This window comes from Microcaecilia unicolor, unplaced genomic scaffold, assembly GCF_901765095.1.
Source record: "Microcaecilia unicolor unplaced genomic scaffold, aMicUni1.1, whole genome shotgun sequence".
Classification (NCBI taxonomy): domain Eukaryota; kingdom Metazoa; phylum Chordata; class Amphibia; order Gymnophiona; family Siphonopidae; genus Microcaecilia; species Microcaecilia unicolor.
The window spans coordinates 155399-175368 of NW_021963121.1; the positions used below are offsets into that span (position 1 = coordinate 155399).

Below are 19970 nucleotides of genomic sequence, written 5' to 3' on the forward strand. Positions count from 1 at the left end.
AAGACCAGGAGACACTTAGGGGCTCATTTTCAAAGCACTTAGCCTTCCAAAGTTCCATAGAAACCTATGGAACTTTGGGAGGCTAAGTGCTTTGAGAATATGCCTCTTAATGAAGTTACTTGGCAATACATAATCAGAAATCCTTTTTGCCAATAAAATTCATATGATACTCTAGATGAGCTAGATCTTACAACTCCATTGAGATGATGTGCTTCTGTTTTCTAGTGTCTGGGGTTTATTCTTTGTAGTGGTATGATTGGTGTATAGCAGTCATGTTGCTACAGAGAAATAAACCTGAGACACTGGAAAATAGAAGTCGATTATCTCCTTACCTCTCCCAGATCTCTTTTCCTTTTGCTTATCCTACCTTTGTTGCCCCTGACTTGCTCAACTCACCTTCCTCAAAACACCACTTTTAATATGTTTACTACAACTTATAAATATCCTCCTTAAAGACTTTGTGATTGTAATTGTATTTACTATGTAAGCCTGCAATGTGTGGGAAAGCGCGGGGTACAAATGTAATAATAAATGTGTATGTGGACTGCATGAATATCTTAGCCCATTATAAAATATTTTATGCTTATCAAATACAGTGAATCTCTTCTGAAATTGTGACTTCATATCCACTAAGCTGCACTCCAGTTCTTCAAAATCATGTGTTCAGTCTAATTAGGTAGTTCTGCTTGTTTGCTAAACATCTCAAGTGGGCCGAATCCCTGAAACAGATGTGCTGCATGTTGGATGCCCATGGCCTAGATTGTGCACTTTAAATCTAGTCCCAAATAAATAAAGTCATATTACAATTTTTATTTGCATTGATAGCTATTTTTAATATTTTGAAGACATGTTCTTCTGTTGTGTGCATGACGGGTTTACCTATTGTATTTGCAAAGCAGTAACCCTTGACCATTTTCTTGGAAGAGTAGTCATTTACTTCTTCAGGTTCACTAAATTTAATTCCTTTTCAGGTTGTTCGGGTGGAGCCCTTGGTGAGCATGGGTCAGCTGACAGCATTGCTTAATTCCATTGGCTGGACTCTGCCGGTTGTACCAGAACTGGATGACCTCACAGTAGGTAAGGAAAAGTGCCGGAGCGAAATCCTGGGCTGCCCATGAGACCACCCAAAGAGGTAGGAAGAGAGGCATCACGTCAGTCTCTTGGAGATCAATATTCAAAACCCTCTGAGGACTAATATCGTATATAATAAAACGCACCTCCAACATTCTGAAGCTGACTGCATGGACATAAGCCTTGAGGCATTCGTGCTTCTGTATCCATCTCCTGAAATGATGACGTCTCCCACTTCCGGGTGCGTCAGCAGCGACAGTGCCCAATCACAACATAGCAGCGCGAGCCAACTCCGTCGCGTACCTGTGCTGACGGGGGACAGCCGCAGCGTTGCTTGCTGAATGATCTGATCAAGTTTCTGTGCGTGCGTCTGACATCAGACGCACGCACAGAAACTTGATCAGACCATTCAGCAAGCAGCGCAGACGAGAAGAGGACTTCGCCTGTCAGGGGTTGGGGTCCCCCGTCAGCACAGGTACGCGTCAGCGGAAAGGGGGGGTCCAGAGGGTCGCGGCAGGGGGGTCCAGGGGTCAGTAACGCGGGGGGGTGTTGAAATCGGAGGGAGGGGGGAGTCTGTAACTCGGTGGGAGGGGCGTGAGGGGGCCTTGAACTGGAAGGGAGGGAGGGAGGCGTGGGTCTTGGAGGGGACAGAGCGCGACAACGAGGGAGGGTGGGGGATTACCTTGCTAGCGCCTGTTTCATTGCCTACTGAAACGGGCCTTTTTTACTAGTAACTAGCTAATTTTAGCCATTTATCTGTATGTGAAGTTCAGCTGAACGAAGCAGGCTAGGTTTTCAGTTTAAAATTCTCCTAAATCTAGCCACAAACATTTGACCACTAGATTTGTTTTGGCTGGGTTCCCCTGCCATGCATAGCATAGACTTTAGTACTAAAGGAGTGGAGGAGTGGCCTGGTGGTTAGGGTGGTGGACTTTGGTCCTGGGGAACTGAGGAACTGAGTTCGATTCCCACTTCAGGCACAGGCAGCTCCTTGTGACTCTGGGCAAGTCACTTAACCCTCCATTGCCCCATGTAAGCCGCATTGAGCCCGCCGTGAGTGGGAAAGTACGGGGTACAAATGTAACAAAAATAAAATAAAAATAAATTGTAAAAAAAAAAACCAGAGTCTGCATCTCCCTCCCTGCATTTATTATTTAAATCGTTTTTATTAACACCAAACCAGAATACAGAAAACCAAGTAAACCATAACAACCAGCTTATAAGTCTCTTTTGAACATTTAAGGAACCCCTTCCCCCACCCCTGAATTTATAACCATGTATAGTAACTGGAAACGGCCCCCAATTTCACACATTCCTGATTCCATTAAGTTTTCGATTTAAAAGGTGTCAGGTCTTAACCCACTCATCCACCAATGCCTCTTCCATTGACTGTACTTCTAAAACTGTTTCCTGATATCTTCCATTCCTACAGTCCAAAACAGATGTAGCTCAGTCTTCCTGCCCCGAACCTTCCGTTCACACTTCAGAATTCCTCCCCATCCTACCTCAGTCAGGAGGAAAGAGTCTTACCCCCTCCTGGCTGAGCTGAATGTTATATATGTTCTCCGAGGACAAGCAGGCTGCTTGTTCTCACTGATGGGTGACGTCCACGGCAGCCCCTCCAATCGGAAACTTCACTAGCAAAGTCCTTTGCTAGCCCCCGCGCGCACCGCGCATGCGCGGCCGTCTTCCCGCCCGAAACCGGCTCGAGCCGGCCAGTCTTCTTTTGTCCGCACTCGGTACGGTCGTGTTTTCGCCGTGTCGAGCCCCGGAAAGTCGACCTCGCGCGTCCAATTTGTTTGAACGTGTTTTTTTTCCTTCGGGAAAGCTTTGTCACTAGTCGGGAAGTGCTCCGGAAACCCCCCGCCGGGTTTCGTGTAAATCCTCCCCGTACTTCCAGCTTTTTTGCCCCGGTAAGTTTTCTTTCGTCGTCGGGGTAGGCCTCTTTTCGGCCTCGGTCGAGATTTTTTCTCCCTCTAAATTTGGTGCTTCAAATTTCGCCATTTCGGCTTTTGATTTCGCCGGCGTGATTTTTCCGCCCATGACATCGAAGCCTTCCAGCGGCTTCAAGAAGTGCACCCAGTGCGCCCGGGTTATCTCGCTCACTGATCGACACTCGTCGTGTCTTCAGTGTCTGGGGGCCGAGCACCGCCCTCAGAACTGCAGTCTGTGTTCCCTGCTTCAAAGGCGGACTCAGGTAGCGAGACTAGCCCAGTGGAACGTGTTGTTCTCGGGCTCTTCGTCGGCATCGGCACCGGGATCTTCGAGTGCATCGACGTCGTCAGCGTCCAGACCATCTTCCTCGGCCGCCCCTGCATCGAGTGCATCGAGGCATCGGGCCTCTGCATCGGCGCCGAGACATCGGATAGCTGCATCGACGTCGGTGGTACCAGGACCTCGTCTGCTGATGTCGTCGGACGGTGGTGCATCGGGTGGAGTGCAGGTGAGGGCTGTCCATTCCCCTGCTGGTGGCGGTGAGCCCTCGGGTGGGTCTCCGCCTACCCTGAGGGCTCCTGCGGTACAGCCCCCCCGAGATCGACCTTCTTCAGTCTCGGCCCCGAGGAAGCGACGGATGGATTCGACGTCCTCCTCGTCGGTGCCGGGGAGCTCCGGTGACATGCTTCGGAAGAAATCGAAGAAGCATCGACACCGGTCTCCTCCCCGTGTCGGCACCGAGAGCTCTGGGTCGCCGAGGGATTCGGCACCCAGCAGGCATCGGCACCGAGAGGACCGCTCACCCTCTGTTCAGGAAGTGTCGATGCGCTCCGCTCTGGACAGCCCGGAACAGCCTCCACGCCCGGAACAGGTACTGACGTCGACGCCTGCATCGACCTCTCAGCCTTTCTCTGCAGCCGCTCTAAACGAGAGCCTCCGGGCCGTTCTCCCAGAGATTCTGGGAGAGCTGTTGCGCCCTACCCCTCCGGTACCGGCGGTGCTTGCGCCACCGGTACCGTCGAGCGTGGCGCCGGCTGGCCCATCGCCCAGGTTGAGGTCCCCGACGTCGGTACCGCGTGCGGTACCGACCGCGGCCACCTCCCAGGAAGGCTCCCCGACTACGTCGGCGGAGGCAGCTTCGCCGATGCGGGCGAGGGAGTCTACCTCTCGACGCCCCCATCGTGGACGGGGTTCCACGGAGTCGAGCAGGGCGAGGTTGCAGACACAGGTCCGTGAACTTGTGTCTGACACCGAGGGTGAGGCCTCGTGGGAGGAAGAGGAAGATCCCAGATATTTCTCTGACGAGGAGTCTGAGGGTCTTCCGTCTGATCCCACTCCCTCTCCTGAGAGACAGCTTTCTCCTCCCGAGAGTCTGTCTTTTGCCTCCTTTGTCCGGGAGATGTCTACGGCCATCCCCTTCCCGGTGGTTGTGGAGGACGAGCCCAGGGCTGAAATGTTTGAGCTCCTGGACTATCCTTCTCCACCTAAGGAAGCGTCCACTGTTCCCTTGCACCATGTCCTGAAGAAGACATTGCTTGCGAACTGGTCCAAGCCATTAACTAATCCCCACATTCCCAAGAAGATCGAGTCCCAGTACCGGATCCATGGGGACCCAGAGCTGATGCGCACTCAGTTGCCTCATGACTCTGGAGTTGTGGATTTGGCCCTAAAGAAGGCTAAGAGTTCTAGGGAACATGCTTCGGCGCCCCCGGGCAAGGACGCTAGAACCTTAGACTCCTTTGGGAGGAAGGCCTACCATTCCTCTATGCTCGTGTCCAAGATCCAGTCTTACCAGCTCTACACGAGCATACACATGCGGAATAATGTGCGGCAGTTGGCGGGCTTGGTTGATGCTCTTCCCCCTGAGCAAGCCAAGCCTTTTCAGGAGGTGGTCAGGCAGCTGAAGGCGTGCAGAAAATTCCTGGCCAGAGGAGTTTATGACACTTTTGATGTTGCGTCCAGGGCCGCTGCTCAAGGTGTGGTGATGCGCAGGCTCTCATGGCTGCGTGCCGCCGACCTGGAGAATAGAATCCAGCAGCGGATTACGGACTTGCCTTGCCGTGCGGATAACATTTTTGGCGAAAAAGTCGAGCAGGTGGTAGAGTCTCTCCACCAGCGGGACACCGCATTCGACAAGTTCGCCCGCCGGCAGCCTTCAGCTTCTACCTCTACAGGTAGACGATTTTTCGGGGGAAGGAAGACTGTTCCCTATACTTCTGGCAAGCGTAGGTACAATCCTCCTTCCCGACAGCCTGCGGCCCAGGCTAAGCCCCAGCGCGCTCGCTCTCGTCAGCAGCGTGCGAATCAGCAAGGCCCCGCGGCTCCCCAGCAAAAGCAAGGGGCGAGCTTTTGACTGGCTCCAGCAGAGCATAGCCGACATCCAAGTGTCAGTGCCGGGCGACCTGCCTGTCGGAGGGAGGTTGAAAGCTTTTCACCAAAGGTGGCCTCTCATAACCTCCGATCAGTGGGTTCTCCAAATAGTCCGGCAAGGATACACCCTCAATTTGGCCTCTCAACCTCCAAATTGTCCACCGGGAGCTCAGTCCTACAGCTTCCAGCACAAGCAGGTACTTGCAGAGGAACTCTCCGCCCTTCTCAGCGCCAATGCGGTCGAGCCCGTGCCATCCGGGCAAGAAGGGCTGGGGTTCTATTCCAGGTACTTCCTTGTGGAAAAGAAAACAGGGGGGATGCGTCCCATCCTAGACCTAAGGGCCCTGAACAAATACCTCGTAAAAGAAAAGTTCAGGATGCTTTCCCTGGGCACCCTTCTCCCCATGATTCAGCAAAACGATTGGCTATGCTCTCTGGACTTGAAGGATGCCTACACACACATCCCGATACTGCCAGCTCACAGACAGTATCTGCGATTTCAGCTGGGCGCACGCCACTTCCAGTACTGTGTGCTACCCTTTGGGCTCGCCTCTGCGCCCAGGGTGTTCACAAAGTGCCTAGCTGTGGTAGCAGCGGCGCTTCGCAGGCTGGGAGTGCACGTGTTCCCATATCTCGACGATTGGCTGGTGAAGAACACATCCGAGGCAGGAGCCCTGCAGTCCATGCAGATGACTATTCGCCTCCTGGAGCTACTGGGGTTTGTGATAAATTACCCAAAGTCCCATCTTCTCCCAGTGCAGAAACTCGAATTCATCGGAGCCCTGCTGGATTCTCGGACGGCTCGCGCCTATCTCCCAGAGGCGAGGGCCAACAACTTGTTGTCCCTCGTCTCGCGGGTGCGAGCGTCCCAGCAGATCACAGCTCGGCAGATGTTGAGATTGCTGGGCCACATGGCTTCCACAGTTCATGTGACTCCCATGGCCCGCCTTCACATGAGATCTGCTCAATGGACCCTAGCCTCCCAGTGGTATCAGGCCGCCGGGGGTCTAGAGGACGTGATCCACCTGTCCACGAGTTTTCTCGAATCCCTGTATTGGTGGACGATTTGCTCCAATTTGACTCTGGGACGTCCCTTCCAAATTCCTCAGCCTCAAAAAGTGCTGACCACGGATGCGTCTCTCCTGGGATGGGGAGCTCATGTCGATGGGCTTCACACCCAAGGAAGGTGGTCCCTCCAAGAAAGCGATCTACAGATCAATCTTCTGGAGTTGCGAGCGATCTGGAACGCTCTGAAGGCTTTCAGAGATCGGCTGTCCCATCAAATTATCCAAATTCAGACAGACAATCAGGTTGCCATGTACTATGTCAACAAGCAGGGGGGCACCGGATCTCGCCCCCTGTGTCAGGAAGCCGTCAGCATGTGGCTCTGGGCTCGCCGTCAAGGCATGGTGCTCCAAGCCACATATCTGGCAGGCGTAAACAACAGTCTGGCCGACAGGTTGAGCAGGATTATGCAACCTCACGAGTGGTCGCTCAATTCCCGTGTGGTGCGACAGATCTTCCAGGCGTGGGGCACCCCCCTGGTGGATCTCTTCGCATCTCAAGTGAACCACAAGGTCCCTCAGTTCTGTTCCAGGCTTCAGGCCCACGGCAGACTGGCGTCGGATGCCTTCCTCCTGGATTGGGGGGAAGGTCTGCTGTATGCTTATCCTCCCATTCCTCTGGTGGGGAAGACTTTGTTGAAACTCAAGCAAGACCGAGGCACCATGATTCTGATTGCTCCCTTTTGGCCGCGTCAGATCTGGTTCCCTCTTCTTCTGGAGTTATCCTCCGAAGAACCGTGGAGATTGGAGTGTTTTCCGACCCTCATCACGCAGGACGAAGGGGCTCTTCTGCATCCCAACCTCCAGTCCCTGGCTCTCACGGCCTGGATGTTGAGGGCGTAGACTTTGCCTCTTTGGGTCTGCCAGAGGGTGTCTCCCGCATCTTGCTTGCTTCCAGGAAAGACTCCACTAAGAGAAGTTACTTCTTTCATTGGAGGAGGTTTGCCGTCTGGTGTGACAGCAAGGCCCTAGATCCTCGCTCTTGTCCTACACAGACCCTGCTTGAATACCTTCTCCACTTGTCTGAGTCTGGTCTGAAGACCAACTCCGTAAGGGTTCACCTTAGTGCAATCAGTGCATACCATTACCAAGTGGAAGGTAAGCCGATCTCAGGACAGCCTTTAGTTGTTCGCTTCATGAGAGGTTTGCTTTTGTCAAAGCCCCCTGTCAAGCCTCCTACAGTGTCATGGGATCTCAATGTCGTTCTCACCCAGCTGATGAAACCTCCTTTCGAGCCACTGAATTCCTGCCATCCGAAGTACTTGACCTGGAAGGTCATTTTCTTGGTGGCAGTTACCTCGGCTCGTAGAGTCAGTGAGCTTCAGGCCCTGGTAGCCCAGGCCCCTTACACCAAATTTCATCACAACAGAGTAGTCCTCCGCACTCACCCTAAGTTTCTGCCAAAGGTTGTGTCGGAGTTCCATCTGAACCAGTCAATTGTCTTGCCAACATTCTTTCCCCGTCCTCATTCCTGCCCTGCTGAACGTCAGCTGCACACATTGGACTGCAAGAGAGCATTGGCCTTCTATCTGGAGCGGACACAGCCCCACAGACAGTCCGCCCAATTATTTGTTTCTTTTGATCCCAACAAGAGGGGAGTGGCTGTAGGGAAACGCACCATATCCAATTGGCTAGCAGATTGCATTTCCTTCACTTACGCCCAGGCTGGGCTGGCTCTTGAGGGTCATGTCACGGCTCATAATGTTAGAGCCATGGCAGCGTCGGTAGCCCACTTGAAGTCAGCCACCATGGAGGAAATTTGCAAAGCTGCGACGTGGTCATCTGTCCACACATTCACATCTCATTACTGCCTGCAGCAGGATACCCGACGTGACAGTCGGTTCGGGCAGTCAGTTCTTCAGAACCTGTTTGGGCTTTAGGATCCAACTCCACCCCCCGAGGGCCCTGTTTGTTCTGTTCCAGGCTACACTCTCAGTTAGTTGGTAAATTTTTTAGGTCAATCTCAGTTATGTCCTCGCCGTTGCGAGGCCCAATTGACCAATGTTGTTGTTTTGAGTGAGCCTGGGGGCTAGGGATACCCCATCAGTGAGAACAAGCAGCCTGCTTGTCCTCGGAGAAAGCGAATGCTACATACCTGTAGAAGGTATTCTCCGAGGACAGCAGGCTGATTGTTCTCACAAACCCGCCCGCCTCCCCTTTGGAGTTGTGTCTTCCCTTGAAGTGTATTGTCTTGCTACATACTGGACTGGCCGGCTCGAGCCGGTTTCGGGCGGGAAGACGGCCGCGCATGCGCGGTGCGCGCGGGCGCGCGAGGGCTAGCAAAGGACTTTGCTAGTGAAGTTTCCGATTGGAGGGGCTGCCGTGGACGTCACCCATCAGTGAGAACAATCAGCCTGCTGTCCTCGGAGAATACCTTCTACAGGTATGTAGCATTCGCTTTCATTGATTCAGTCCATCCAATGAATACACCAAGCTGTGTTCAAAGCTAAATGCAAACAAAACCAAGCTCCTTTGATTTACTAACCATGTGAAATGTATACCAGATGTTATCCAAATAGGACATAATGACCGCTTTAAGGCTGAGCGGTCATCTAGGGTATTAGGAATGTTATTGGACTCATCCTTGGCATTTGAAGCACAGATTGGCTGCATATTTAGGAAGGTTTTTCTGAAGTTAAGACAATTGCGATCCATTCAATCCTATTTTCACGAGCATCATTTTAGGCTCCTGGTACACTACTACTACTACTTAACATTTCTAGAGCGCTACTAGGGTTACGCAGCGCTGTACAAAATAAAATAAAGAAGGACGGTCCCTGCTCAAAGGAGCTTACAATCTAAGTAACGAAATGTCAAGTTGGGCAGTCTAGGTTTCCTGGGCGGAGGTGTAGAGGTTAGGTGCCGAAGGCGACATTGAAGAGGTGGGCTTTGAGCAAGGATTTGAAGATGGGCAGGGAGGGGGCCTGGCGTATGGGCTCGGGGAGTTTGTTCCATGCGTGGGGTGAGGCGAGGCAAAAAGGGCGGAGTCTGGAGTTGGCAGTGGTGGAGAAGGGTACTGAAAGGAGGGACTTGTCTTGAGAGCGGAGGTTATGGGTAGGAACGTAAGGGGAGATGAGGGATGAGAGGTAAGGAGGGGCTGCAGATCGAGTACATTTGTAGGTTAGTAGCAGAAGCTTGAATTGAATGCGGTACCTGATCGGAAGCCAATGAAGTGACTTGAGGAGAGGGTATGAGTGTATCGGTTCAGGCGGAAGATAAGACGTGCGGCAGAGTTCTGAACGGACTGAAGGGGGGATAGATGGCTAAGTGGGAGACCAGTGAGGAGCAGGTTGCAGTAGTCAAGGCGAGAGGTACCATGAGAGTGTACTCTGAAGGTACGATGGGAGAGATAAGAGGAGAACTGTAGTATTGTAATGTTTTATACTTGGATATTTCAGTGAAATTAAGGAATTGTTTACAACTGTTGCAAAATGCAGTGGCTTGTGTGATTTTCAGGAGGAGCAAGTTTGACCATGTGTCTCCCTTGTTGAAGGAATTACATTGACTTGCCTCTGCAAGCATGAATTTTATTTAAAGCTTGTTGTATTATTTTCAAGATTTAGCATGTTTTTTTTTTTTAACTTTATTGCATTTTGTCATATATTTACAATCATAACATTTAACCTTGAATAAACATCAATTTTATGGCTATCTCTCAAGTTTACCTCTACATACAAACTGATTAACTATTTCAAATTACTTCTTTTCCGTTTAGTTACATTTACAACCATCAACCCATACCATATTCCATTCTTCTTGTCTTTGTCTTTTAACTTTATTGCAACATGTAAACTTTCTCTTAATTGCTAAATTTCACCCCATGTTCAACTCAGTAATCCCCCCCTGATTCCCTAGTACCCTTCCTCCATCTTTAATGCCCCCCTATGTGTTCCCCCCATTAGTCATGCAAATGTTTTTTACTAATATATGGTTGTCCCTACTCCCCCCTCCCCCTTCCCTGGAATGCGCGTCCAACCCTTTTAGAGATGCTCTATCATGTGTTGTACTCTTGTCCATCCCTTCTTGCGTTTGAGTTCACCCTCCCTTCTATAGACCGTCAGCCGCTCCATGTACCACAATTGTCGTACTTTAACCTTCCAATCCGCTATATCTGGGGGGGTCCACTGACTTCAAGCAGCGCGCAATGAGACACTTAGCCGCTGCCAGTCCCCAGCGCAGCATTTTGCTCTCTTCCCACACCTCTCGTTCATTGTACATTCCCAGTAAGCATGCCTGCGGACTACACACCATGGAGGTCCCCATAATCCGGACTAGTACTTTCATCACAGCTTGCCAGAATGGTACCACCCCTGGGCAACTCCACCACACATGAAGAAATGTGCCTATCTGTGTCTTGCATCTCCAACACCCGTCTGATGTCCCTGGATACATTTTTTTCAACCTCTCCGGTGTGTAGTACCACCGCGTAAGGACTTTATAGGCATTTTCTTGTATCAATACACATACTGAGGCTTTGATTTAGCATGGTTTTATACATATTCAGGTTACTCGATTGATTTCACACTCATCTAGACTAAGTTCTTATCATTCATTACATTGGATGGACCTTGTAGGCCCATCATTTAAAGGAGTTACATTTTAAAAAGTCTTAGGCCCCTGTTTACTAAGCTGTGTTAAGGGCGTGCTAGCGTTTTTAGTGTACGCTGAACACTAAAGACACCCATGTGTTTCCTTTCCCATCGACCTAGGCCTGCCTAGAATTTGGCTGGCTCTGTTTATTTATTTGTTACATTTGTATCCCACATTTTCCCACATATTTGCAGGCTCAATGTTTACTTTAGCCGCCCAACCCTTGTCAGGTCGGTCTAGGGCTAGGTCCTTAACCAGGTGGCTCAATTGCTTTTATTCTTCCATGTCTTTTTACTGTGGTTGGCTTTTTTATGTTTGTGTGATTTTTAGGATATCTTATCTTTTTTGTTGTTGTTGTTGTTGTTATGGTTTATGCTTTGTAACTTTTCTGTTAACTTTGTAAACTGCTTTGCTACTGTTTGTATGAAAGATGATAATCAATTGTAATAATCCCGAACCTTTTTGAAATATTGGTCTCTTAATTGACAATTGCCTGAAAACTGCTACTTACACTGTGAATTGCTTATGTATAGAAGTATTTAACAACACTTTACATGTGTTTTGCATACATCGAAGATACCTGTAGCCTCTGAGGACAGCAGGCCATTCATTCTTACATGGGGGTGACGTCATCCACGCCTCCCACTGCGGAGCATTAAAAAGTTAATATTTTTTAATTTTATTATTCACTAGTAAAAAAGGCCCGTTTCTGGAACGAATGAAACGGGCGCTAGCAAGGTTTTCCTGGGAGTGTGTATGTTTGAGAGAGAGAGAGAGAGCCAGAGTGAATGTGCGGGTGTGTGACAGAGTGAGACTGTCTGTGTGACAGTGTGTGTGTGAGAATGAGAGTGTGTGACAGGGCCCCCTCCCCTGTTCCTAATGCCCCTCACCCCGTTCCCTCCCCTCCTTTTCCTCCTCCTTCCCACACTTTGGGTTCCTTAAGGCTTTCAAAAATCTATGTACCCCCGTGGCCCTAACGCCCAGTATCCGGATACCCCACCGCTTTCCTCCTCACCCCTCCCCCAAGATGTAATACTTTCACGTCCTTCATTTTAAAAAAAAAAGTGTCCTATCTACCCTGTGTACAAATGCTCGGCATTCAGATTGTGTTCCTCGCGTAAATTTTCATTTCTTTCATTCATTCAGAACTTGCCCCCCCCCCCCCCCCCCCCCGAACACTTTTGGTTCCTTCAGTCTTTTAAAACTGTCCTATGTGTACCCTGTGTGCTAATGGCCAGCATTGAGATTGTTTTCCTGTCCCAAATTTGCATGTCTTTCAGTCATTCACAACTCCCCCCCCCCCCCCCCCCCCTTCTCCAGTTTAACACTTTCGTTTCCTTCAGTCTTTTAAAACTCTCCTATCTACCCTGTGTCCTAATGGCCAGCATTCAGATTGTTTTCCTTTCCCAAATGTTCATGTCTTTGTCGTTCAGAACTTCCCCCCTCCCCCCATTTAATACTTTCGGTTCCTTCAGTCTTTTAAAACTCTCCTATCAACCCTGTGTCCTAATGGCCAGCACTCAGATTGTTTTGCTTTGCCAAATTGTCTGTCATTGAGGTCAGTGCGTGCCTGCCTAGCAGATCACTTCCGGCAGGCACGGTCCCAAGCACATCCTGTTGGAGGTGAGAATTATTATATAGGATTAGGATTTATTTACCGCCTTTTTGAAAGAATTGCGTGCGTGCCTTTCCACCCGCTGAAATACGATCCAAGCCTGTATATATGCGTGGTCTGTTCTGAGTTATTTTTTTGTGAAAAGACAGATACAGCCATTCTGATTGTAAGCTTGTTTTTGTTCAGGTGGTTTGATCATGGGAACTGGTATCGAGTCTTCGTCCCACAATCACGGATTGTTTCAGCATGTCTGCTTAGCCTTTGAACTCGTTCTCGCCGACGGCAGCTTTGTCAGGTGCACACCAGTAAGAGAACTCTCTGCGTTCATTTCAAATGTTCATTAGGGGCAGAGTCTCCAGATGGCTTATTGTTTTGCATACCGTGACAGTAGTGAACCTCAACCCTGATCCAGGGCATGTGAAGTATGATTTCAGTCTCTCAAATTTACTGCTAGTGCTTGCCGAAGTACTTGCACTGTGCCAAAGAGCTTCCTTCTAGAGTTCATAAGAAGTTACGTGTATAGGAAATGATTATTAAAAATTCACTAGCTCTGTATGTAGCTCAGCGATTTACTAGATAACAACTTCTTTCAGACTGAGAACTCGGACCTGTTTTATGCCGTTCCTTGGTCCTGTGGCACTCTGGGCTTCCTGGTTGCGGCAGAAGTCAAGATAATTCCTGCCAAGAAGTATGTGAAGCTACGTTATGAGTCTGTGCGAGGTTTGGCGAAGATTTGCGAAACTTTTTCCCTGGAATCTAGCAAGAAGGAGAATGATTTTGTGGAAGGGTTGATGTACTCGATGGATGAAGCCGTTGTAATGACAGGAGTGCTGACAGATGAAGCGGAGCCAGGCAAGGTAATGAAATGCTTGCCGATAGAAGCTTTTGTGGACTTTCAAAGGTCAGTCATTACTATGTGGACTATTTTGTTTTCTTTTTTTTGTATACGTAATTAAATGTAGATGGTTTCTGCAAGATTTTAAGGAAAGAACATTGGATTAAATCATCTGAGCTAGTGGAAAACTTAGAACTGTCCATATTTGTATAATGGGGGGAAATATTTGAAGGAGTTTCATTCTTACATTTATTTTTGTAAAGTTTTAGCAATATCTTGTGTGTTTGGAGACTTTTCTTCTGTTTTTTTTGTTTTTTTTTTCATTTCTTTTGCATATAAACTTGAAGTTGTTAAAATCCCTGTGTGATAGCCTGCACTGGCTGACTTTTGTGTACGGTTTTGAAGGATGGGTGAAGCTCAACAAAACTGACCAATCCTGTTGTTGCAGTTAGGATATCGTTGCTGCTCCATCACAGAGGAGCAAGACGAGAAAAGGTCCTGCAAAAGAGATCCGGTTACTGCAGAAACTTTGAATTGTAAATAAAAGGGAAATGGGACTTGATATACTGCCTTTCTGTGGTTTTTGCAACTACATTCAAAGTGGTTTACATATATTCAGGTACTTATTTTGTACGTGGGCCAGTGGAGGGTTAAGTGACATACCCAGAGTCACAAAGGAGCTGCAGTGGGAATCAAACCCAGTTCTCCAGGATCAAAGTCCACTGTACTAACCACTAGGCTACTCCTCCAGGTTTGATTTACTACCCTTTGTAAATGCAGGTGATGTTCTTAGGTATTAAATAAGCCTCATTAAGAATAATGGAGCTTGCATCACATAACATGCATTCATAAATCAGGGTAGAAAACAAGCTATAAGTTAACATTTTCATACATTATTTGGAGAAGCCTTATTTAACAGTTATGCTATAATTTCTGTTTTTCTTCTGTGGTGCATTGATATAAGAGAAGGAAATTGTTTCAAAAGGATCAGCCCACATTGCTTAGCAAGTTCCTGATTGGCCTATGGCAGAGATATTTGAGTCACCGAGGGGTGTATAATAATGAGTTGCAAAACACGCAAATGCATGTACTATAAAGCAGCTCATTACTGCACATTGCAAGCTTCAGTATAGCTGGTAAAATACACCCCCCCCCCCCCCCCCCCCAGCTAAAAGTTTACTGAACCACGGCCTCATGCTCCTATGCCATCTGTTAAAGGAGCCAATGGGTCTTGCCAAGCACCTGATGCTCACCTCCCCCAGGGTGAGCATCAGGTGCTTGGCATCAGGTGTTGCCAAACTGGGACAGACAAAGGTCCATCAAGCTGAGTATCCTGTTTCCAAAAGTGACCAAGCCAGGTCACAAGTACCTGGCAAGATCCCAAACCAGTACAATACATTTTATGCTGCTTATCCTAGAAATAAGCGGTGGATTTTCCCAAGTCCACCTTAATAATGGCTTATGGACGTTTCTTTTAGGAAGATATCCAAACTTTTTTAAAACCCCGCTAAGATAACTGCTTTTACCACATTATCTGGCAATGAATTCCATAGTTTAATGATGCTGAGTGAAGAAATATTTTCTCCGATTTGTTTTAAATTTACTACTTTGTAACTTCATTGCATGCCCCTAGTCCCAATACCCTTAGAAAGAAGCCAAAATGGTGCCAGTGACCCCTAGCAATGGTCTTGCCATACTACCTCTAGGGGGGGGGGGGTCAGGATTCCATATAAGGGCATCATGACTCACAAGCAGCATCATTATTTTACCATGGGAGTCAACAACCTACTGTACTGAGCAGATTGGCGATTCCCCTGACAAATCAAGTTGCAGTAAAAGGTTGCCTTTGATTGTACCTTGATATCCACCCCCCCCCCCTTAATGATTTGTTTTACTAGTAGAGAGCTTGGTATAAATTGCCTTGCAGGAATGTTGAGAAATTGTGGGGAATCCCCAGGTCAGCTGTAGTTATTACTGATGGGTGTCCTGGGGTTCATCCAGCAGTTTCCAGCTTTGCAGTCCTGAATGTGTGATGTACCTATGATAAAATACAGGATAGCTGCACTTTTGTTCTCTTTATTGCTCATCTGCTGAATAATTCTTCTCCCTCTGAAGGTAAACAGTATCGGTAGTTACTGGAAGCCCTGGTTTTTCAAGCATGCAGAGACATATCTAAGAGCTAATCACGGTGGAACAGAGTACATTCCCCTAAGGCATTACTACCATCGGCATACACGCAGTATCTTTTGGGAGCTTCAGGTAAGTACAGCTCCAGCTCGATCCAAATGTTTTACTAGCCCAGGGTTCCGTTTTCCATCCCAGCAATAGCCTTGCGTTCACCGGGAGAGGGAACTGGGGAGACTGAAATGTTTCTGTTCAGATATAAAGAGGCAGAAACTGCTGCGTAACATTAAACATTAAAACATTAAAAAAAAAATTAGTCCAGTAATGACCTTTGCTGTGCGGATTAACAAACATGGTTCAATTTGGGGAAGAGAGGGAAATGGGACTTGATATACCGCCTTCCTGTGGTTTTTGCAACTACATTCAAAGTGGTTTACATAATATATAAAGGTAACTATTTGTACCTGGGGCAGTGGAGGGTTAAGTGACTTACCCAGAGTCACAGGGAACTGCAGTGGGAATTGTACCCAGTTCCCCAGGATCAGAGTCCACTGCACTAACCACTAGGCTACTCCTCCACTAGCAACATTCCATGTAGAAGCCTGCCCTTGCCGCGCAGGCTTCTGTTTCTATGAGTCTAACATCTTGCACGTACGTGCAGGACGTCAGACTCACAGAAACAGAAGCCTGCGCGGCAAGGGCAGGCTTCTACATGGAATGGATGTTAGACTCACAGAAACAGAAGCCTGCGCGGCAAGGGCAGGCTTCTACATGGAATGTTGCTAGTGGAATAGCAATAGTACCAATAGTAGCAACATTCCATGTAGAATGTCAAATAGTAGCAACAAAATCTCAATAGTAGCAACATTCCATCTAGAATCTCCAATATTTATTTTATTTTTCTTACCTTTGTACCCCGCACTTTCCCCACTCATAGCAGGCTCAATGTGGCTTACATATTATATACAGGTATTTATTTGTACCTGGGGCAATGGAGGGTTAAGTGACTTGCCCAGAGTCACAGGGAGCTGCAGTGGGAATTGAACCCAGTTCCCCAGGATCAGAGTCCGCCACACTAACCACTAGGCTACTGGGTAAGGTTGCGCATTAAATGGCTAATACTAATATTCAGCACTTTTAGTTACATTTTACGGCTAAGTTGGGCCAAATTTAACCAGATCCAGTGTAACTTTAGGCAAATTTATTCAGCAGCACAGCTTAACCGAATAAGTCATCTGAATATTCCATTAACTTTAATTAGATATTAGGCAGCTGACTATCTGCCCCAGTGAGTTTATAACCAGACTGTCAGGAAGACCGACTCAAGTAAGGACTTGGCTGATGCAAGGAAAGATTGGTTCATGTTGGAGAGGGCAGGCAGGGACTCTTATTGGTCTGCATAATCCAAACTCTCTAAGACTGCTTGCATAGTCAGAGGTACAAGATGTGCTGGGCTCTGTGCCAGTGTCATTCTGTCATTCCCTTGATAGTTACCTGCTATTCCTGCCTTGGATTGTGCATTGCAGATAATACTTTTCTTAATTAAAAAATGTGCTTAACCCCTGGGGGGGGGGGGGAGTCTAGTTTTGATTCAAGGGCAAATGCTTTGTATTGTCCTCCAGCGTAACACCGTCATTCACCTCTAGGCAGTAAGCACCAATCCTGCTGATACTGGTACTGTAAAGCAGCTCATTACTGCACATTGCAAGCTGCAGTAGAGCTGGTAAAATACCCCCCCCCCACCCCCCCAACCAGCTAAAATTTTACTTTTGAGCACTGGGCAGCCAAACCTATGCCGCTTGGGTCGTCAGCAGTCTGAGCAGAGAGGTCAAAGACTGAAGAGGCCTGAGAACCAAATTCACCTTTCCCCTGTAGAACAGGGTTGAGGCATGTTGGGTAGGATCATGTGTGTGAAGCTTGTTCTAGGGATAAATGGAGAACTTTGGGTTTTCAATACTGGCAGTTCAGCACTTTTCATAATGAGCAAATATCTGAGGTAATAAAGAAATCATTTTATCAATTGCGCAAATTACGTTCAGTTAGAAATTCCTTAAATCTTCATTATGTACATTAACCTATGCTTATATTATATCACGTTTAGACTATTGTAATATAGTTTATGCAGGTCTCTCAAAACTAAATTTAAAACGCTTGCAGATGATCCAAAACACCGCAGCTCGTATTATCTGTAGAGCTTCAAAATATGACAGAATTACTCCATTGTTATATCAACTGCACTGGCTTCCAATAGAAGCTAGGATAAAGTTTAAAATTCTCATATTGACTCATAAAGCATTTTATTCATCTAGTCCATCATAGCTGTCTAATTTTACCATTCCTTATACACCAACTCGGACACTCCAATCATTGACAGACAATAGACTGGTAATTCCACCGCTATCTAAAGCTAGATGGGAGTCAGTGCGAACTTCTGCGTTTTTCTTTTTAGCACCCACACTTTGGAATTGTCTTCCTAAAGAACTCAGACTTGAAGATTCCTATACTCATTTTCGCAAAAACTTAAAAACATGTTTTTTTCGAGATGCATTTGAAAATAATGTCTAAACAACAACAATAAAAATAAAAAAAATCCCCAATTTAGATTTTATGTTTTTATTAAATGTTTTTATTAATATGATTATAGCTTGAGTAATTTATATGATTGTTAAAAGGATGCTTGTTTTTGCTGTGCTTTCCTAGCACAAATAGATTTCAGAATATGTTTATTTACTGTTTTAATGTTATATTTTATTGTAAACCGTTCTGATTGACTTCTGTAATAAGTGACGGTCTAGTAAATGAATAAACGCTAAAGTAGTCTTAAAGATAGAAGGAAAAATAGTGTCAACCTGCTATTAATCGTTAAGAACGTAATTTATTAATACAATTTTTTAAAAAATCACATGAATACATATAAAAGATTAGCCTGACACAGCTGCTGTCCTTATCGAATGTTGATTTATTTTAATATATACATGTATTTCCGAAATTTATTTTATTATACCTGTCTGACTGTATATATACATATATATTTATTTACATGTTCTTTTCTTTGTGGGTTTTGGTGCTATATACATGTACATGTGTATATATATAATTTATCGCAAACCTTTATATGCGTTTCATTTTATGTGTAAGTGTCTTTTTAATTATGTATACACGTGATTTTATTATGATTTTAGAAGAGCAACTGTATAATAATTATATTTGTGTTATGATTTCTTGTAGCCCCTGAAGCAGCCCCTGCTGGGCGAAACACGGCCTGTGTCGGGCTAATCTCTTATATATATTCATGTGATTTTTTAAAATTGTATTAATAAATTACGTTCTTAACGATCTGCTTTGTACATTTTCCATCTTGGAGCTTGCAGACCGTCTGCCTTTGTGCTGTCTTGAACCTGCTATTAATGTCAACTTTTGCTCTTTTAATTTCCTCTGAAGGACATCCTTCCATTTGGCAACAATCCCATTTTCCGTTACCTCTTTGGTTGGATGGTACCTCCAAAAATCTCCTTATTAAAACTGACTCAAGGAGAAACAATTCGAAAGTTGTATGAACAGCACCATGTTGTACAAGACATGCTGGTGCCGATGAAATACCTGGAGAAAGCCATCAAAGTCTTCCAGGCTGAAATCAATGTAAGCTCTTATAAATCCAAATTAACAACAGTTACGATAACTCGTCTTTCCGCAACAGAGCACTCAAAGTAAGGAACGGTGACCATTGCTTTGTATTCTTAACTGTTTTCAAGGTCTCCCAGTCTGTTGTATTTTTAGTTTTGTTGGGGTTGAGTTTGCACTGTTGGAGAGTAGTTTTAGAACTGGTCACCACCTATATGTGAAGACCTGTTTTATAAATCACATAGGCATTAATATCTCATTATAAAATACTAGAGCAAAGGCAGCAGAAATTGAAATGCGCTGGCTGAATCCAAAACTGAATTTTGATTGGCCTGTCTTGACCATGTTTGTTATGCGGATAAGATTGTGTCTTTCACATAGTTGTTGCCTTATTTTGTTGTATTTTGATTGATTTACGTAAGCACTGGGTTTGATTTTTCTTTCACCTTGATATTCGTAGACTGGGGAAAGGCTGCTGCTTCCTGCTTTAAAAGAATCGATTAAGTCTAAAAGACTGGGTGAGTGACCCCCCCTGACAGTGTTGCCTTCTTTTTGAACCTGTGCAGGTTTATCCTCTCTGGTTATGCCCGTTCATGCTGCCCAGCCAACCTGGTATGTGCCATCCTAAAGAAGACCAAGCAGAGCTGTACATTGATATAGGAGCATATGGTGAACCCAAGCAAAAGCACTTTCAAGCCAAAGCTTCCATGAGGCAACTGGAAAAATTTGTACGAGACGTTCACGG

At 46.6% G+C, this 19970-nt stretch overlaps 1 protein-coding gene across 1 annotated transcript in view; it reads left to right on the forward strand.

The window, feature by feature from the left end:
- LOC115458962 (delta(24)-sterol reductase-like) overlaps positions 1-19970 on the forward strand; it is a 48579-nt gene that overhangs the window by 21943 nt on the left and 6666 nt on the right. Inside the window, exons 4-9 of the mRNA XM_030188818.1 lie at positions 972-1077; positions 12832-12950; positions 13239-13502; positions 15596-15739; positions 19046-19243; positions 19792-19970. Of these exons, the coding sequence (XP_030044678.1) occupies positions 972-1077; positions 12832-12950; positions 13239-13502; positions 15596-15739; positions 19046-19243; positions 19792-19970 (1010 nt within the window). The remainder of the gene's footprint in view (positions 1-971; positions 1078-12831; positions 12951-13238; positions 13503-15595; positions 15740-19045; positions 19244-19791) is intronic.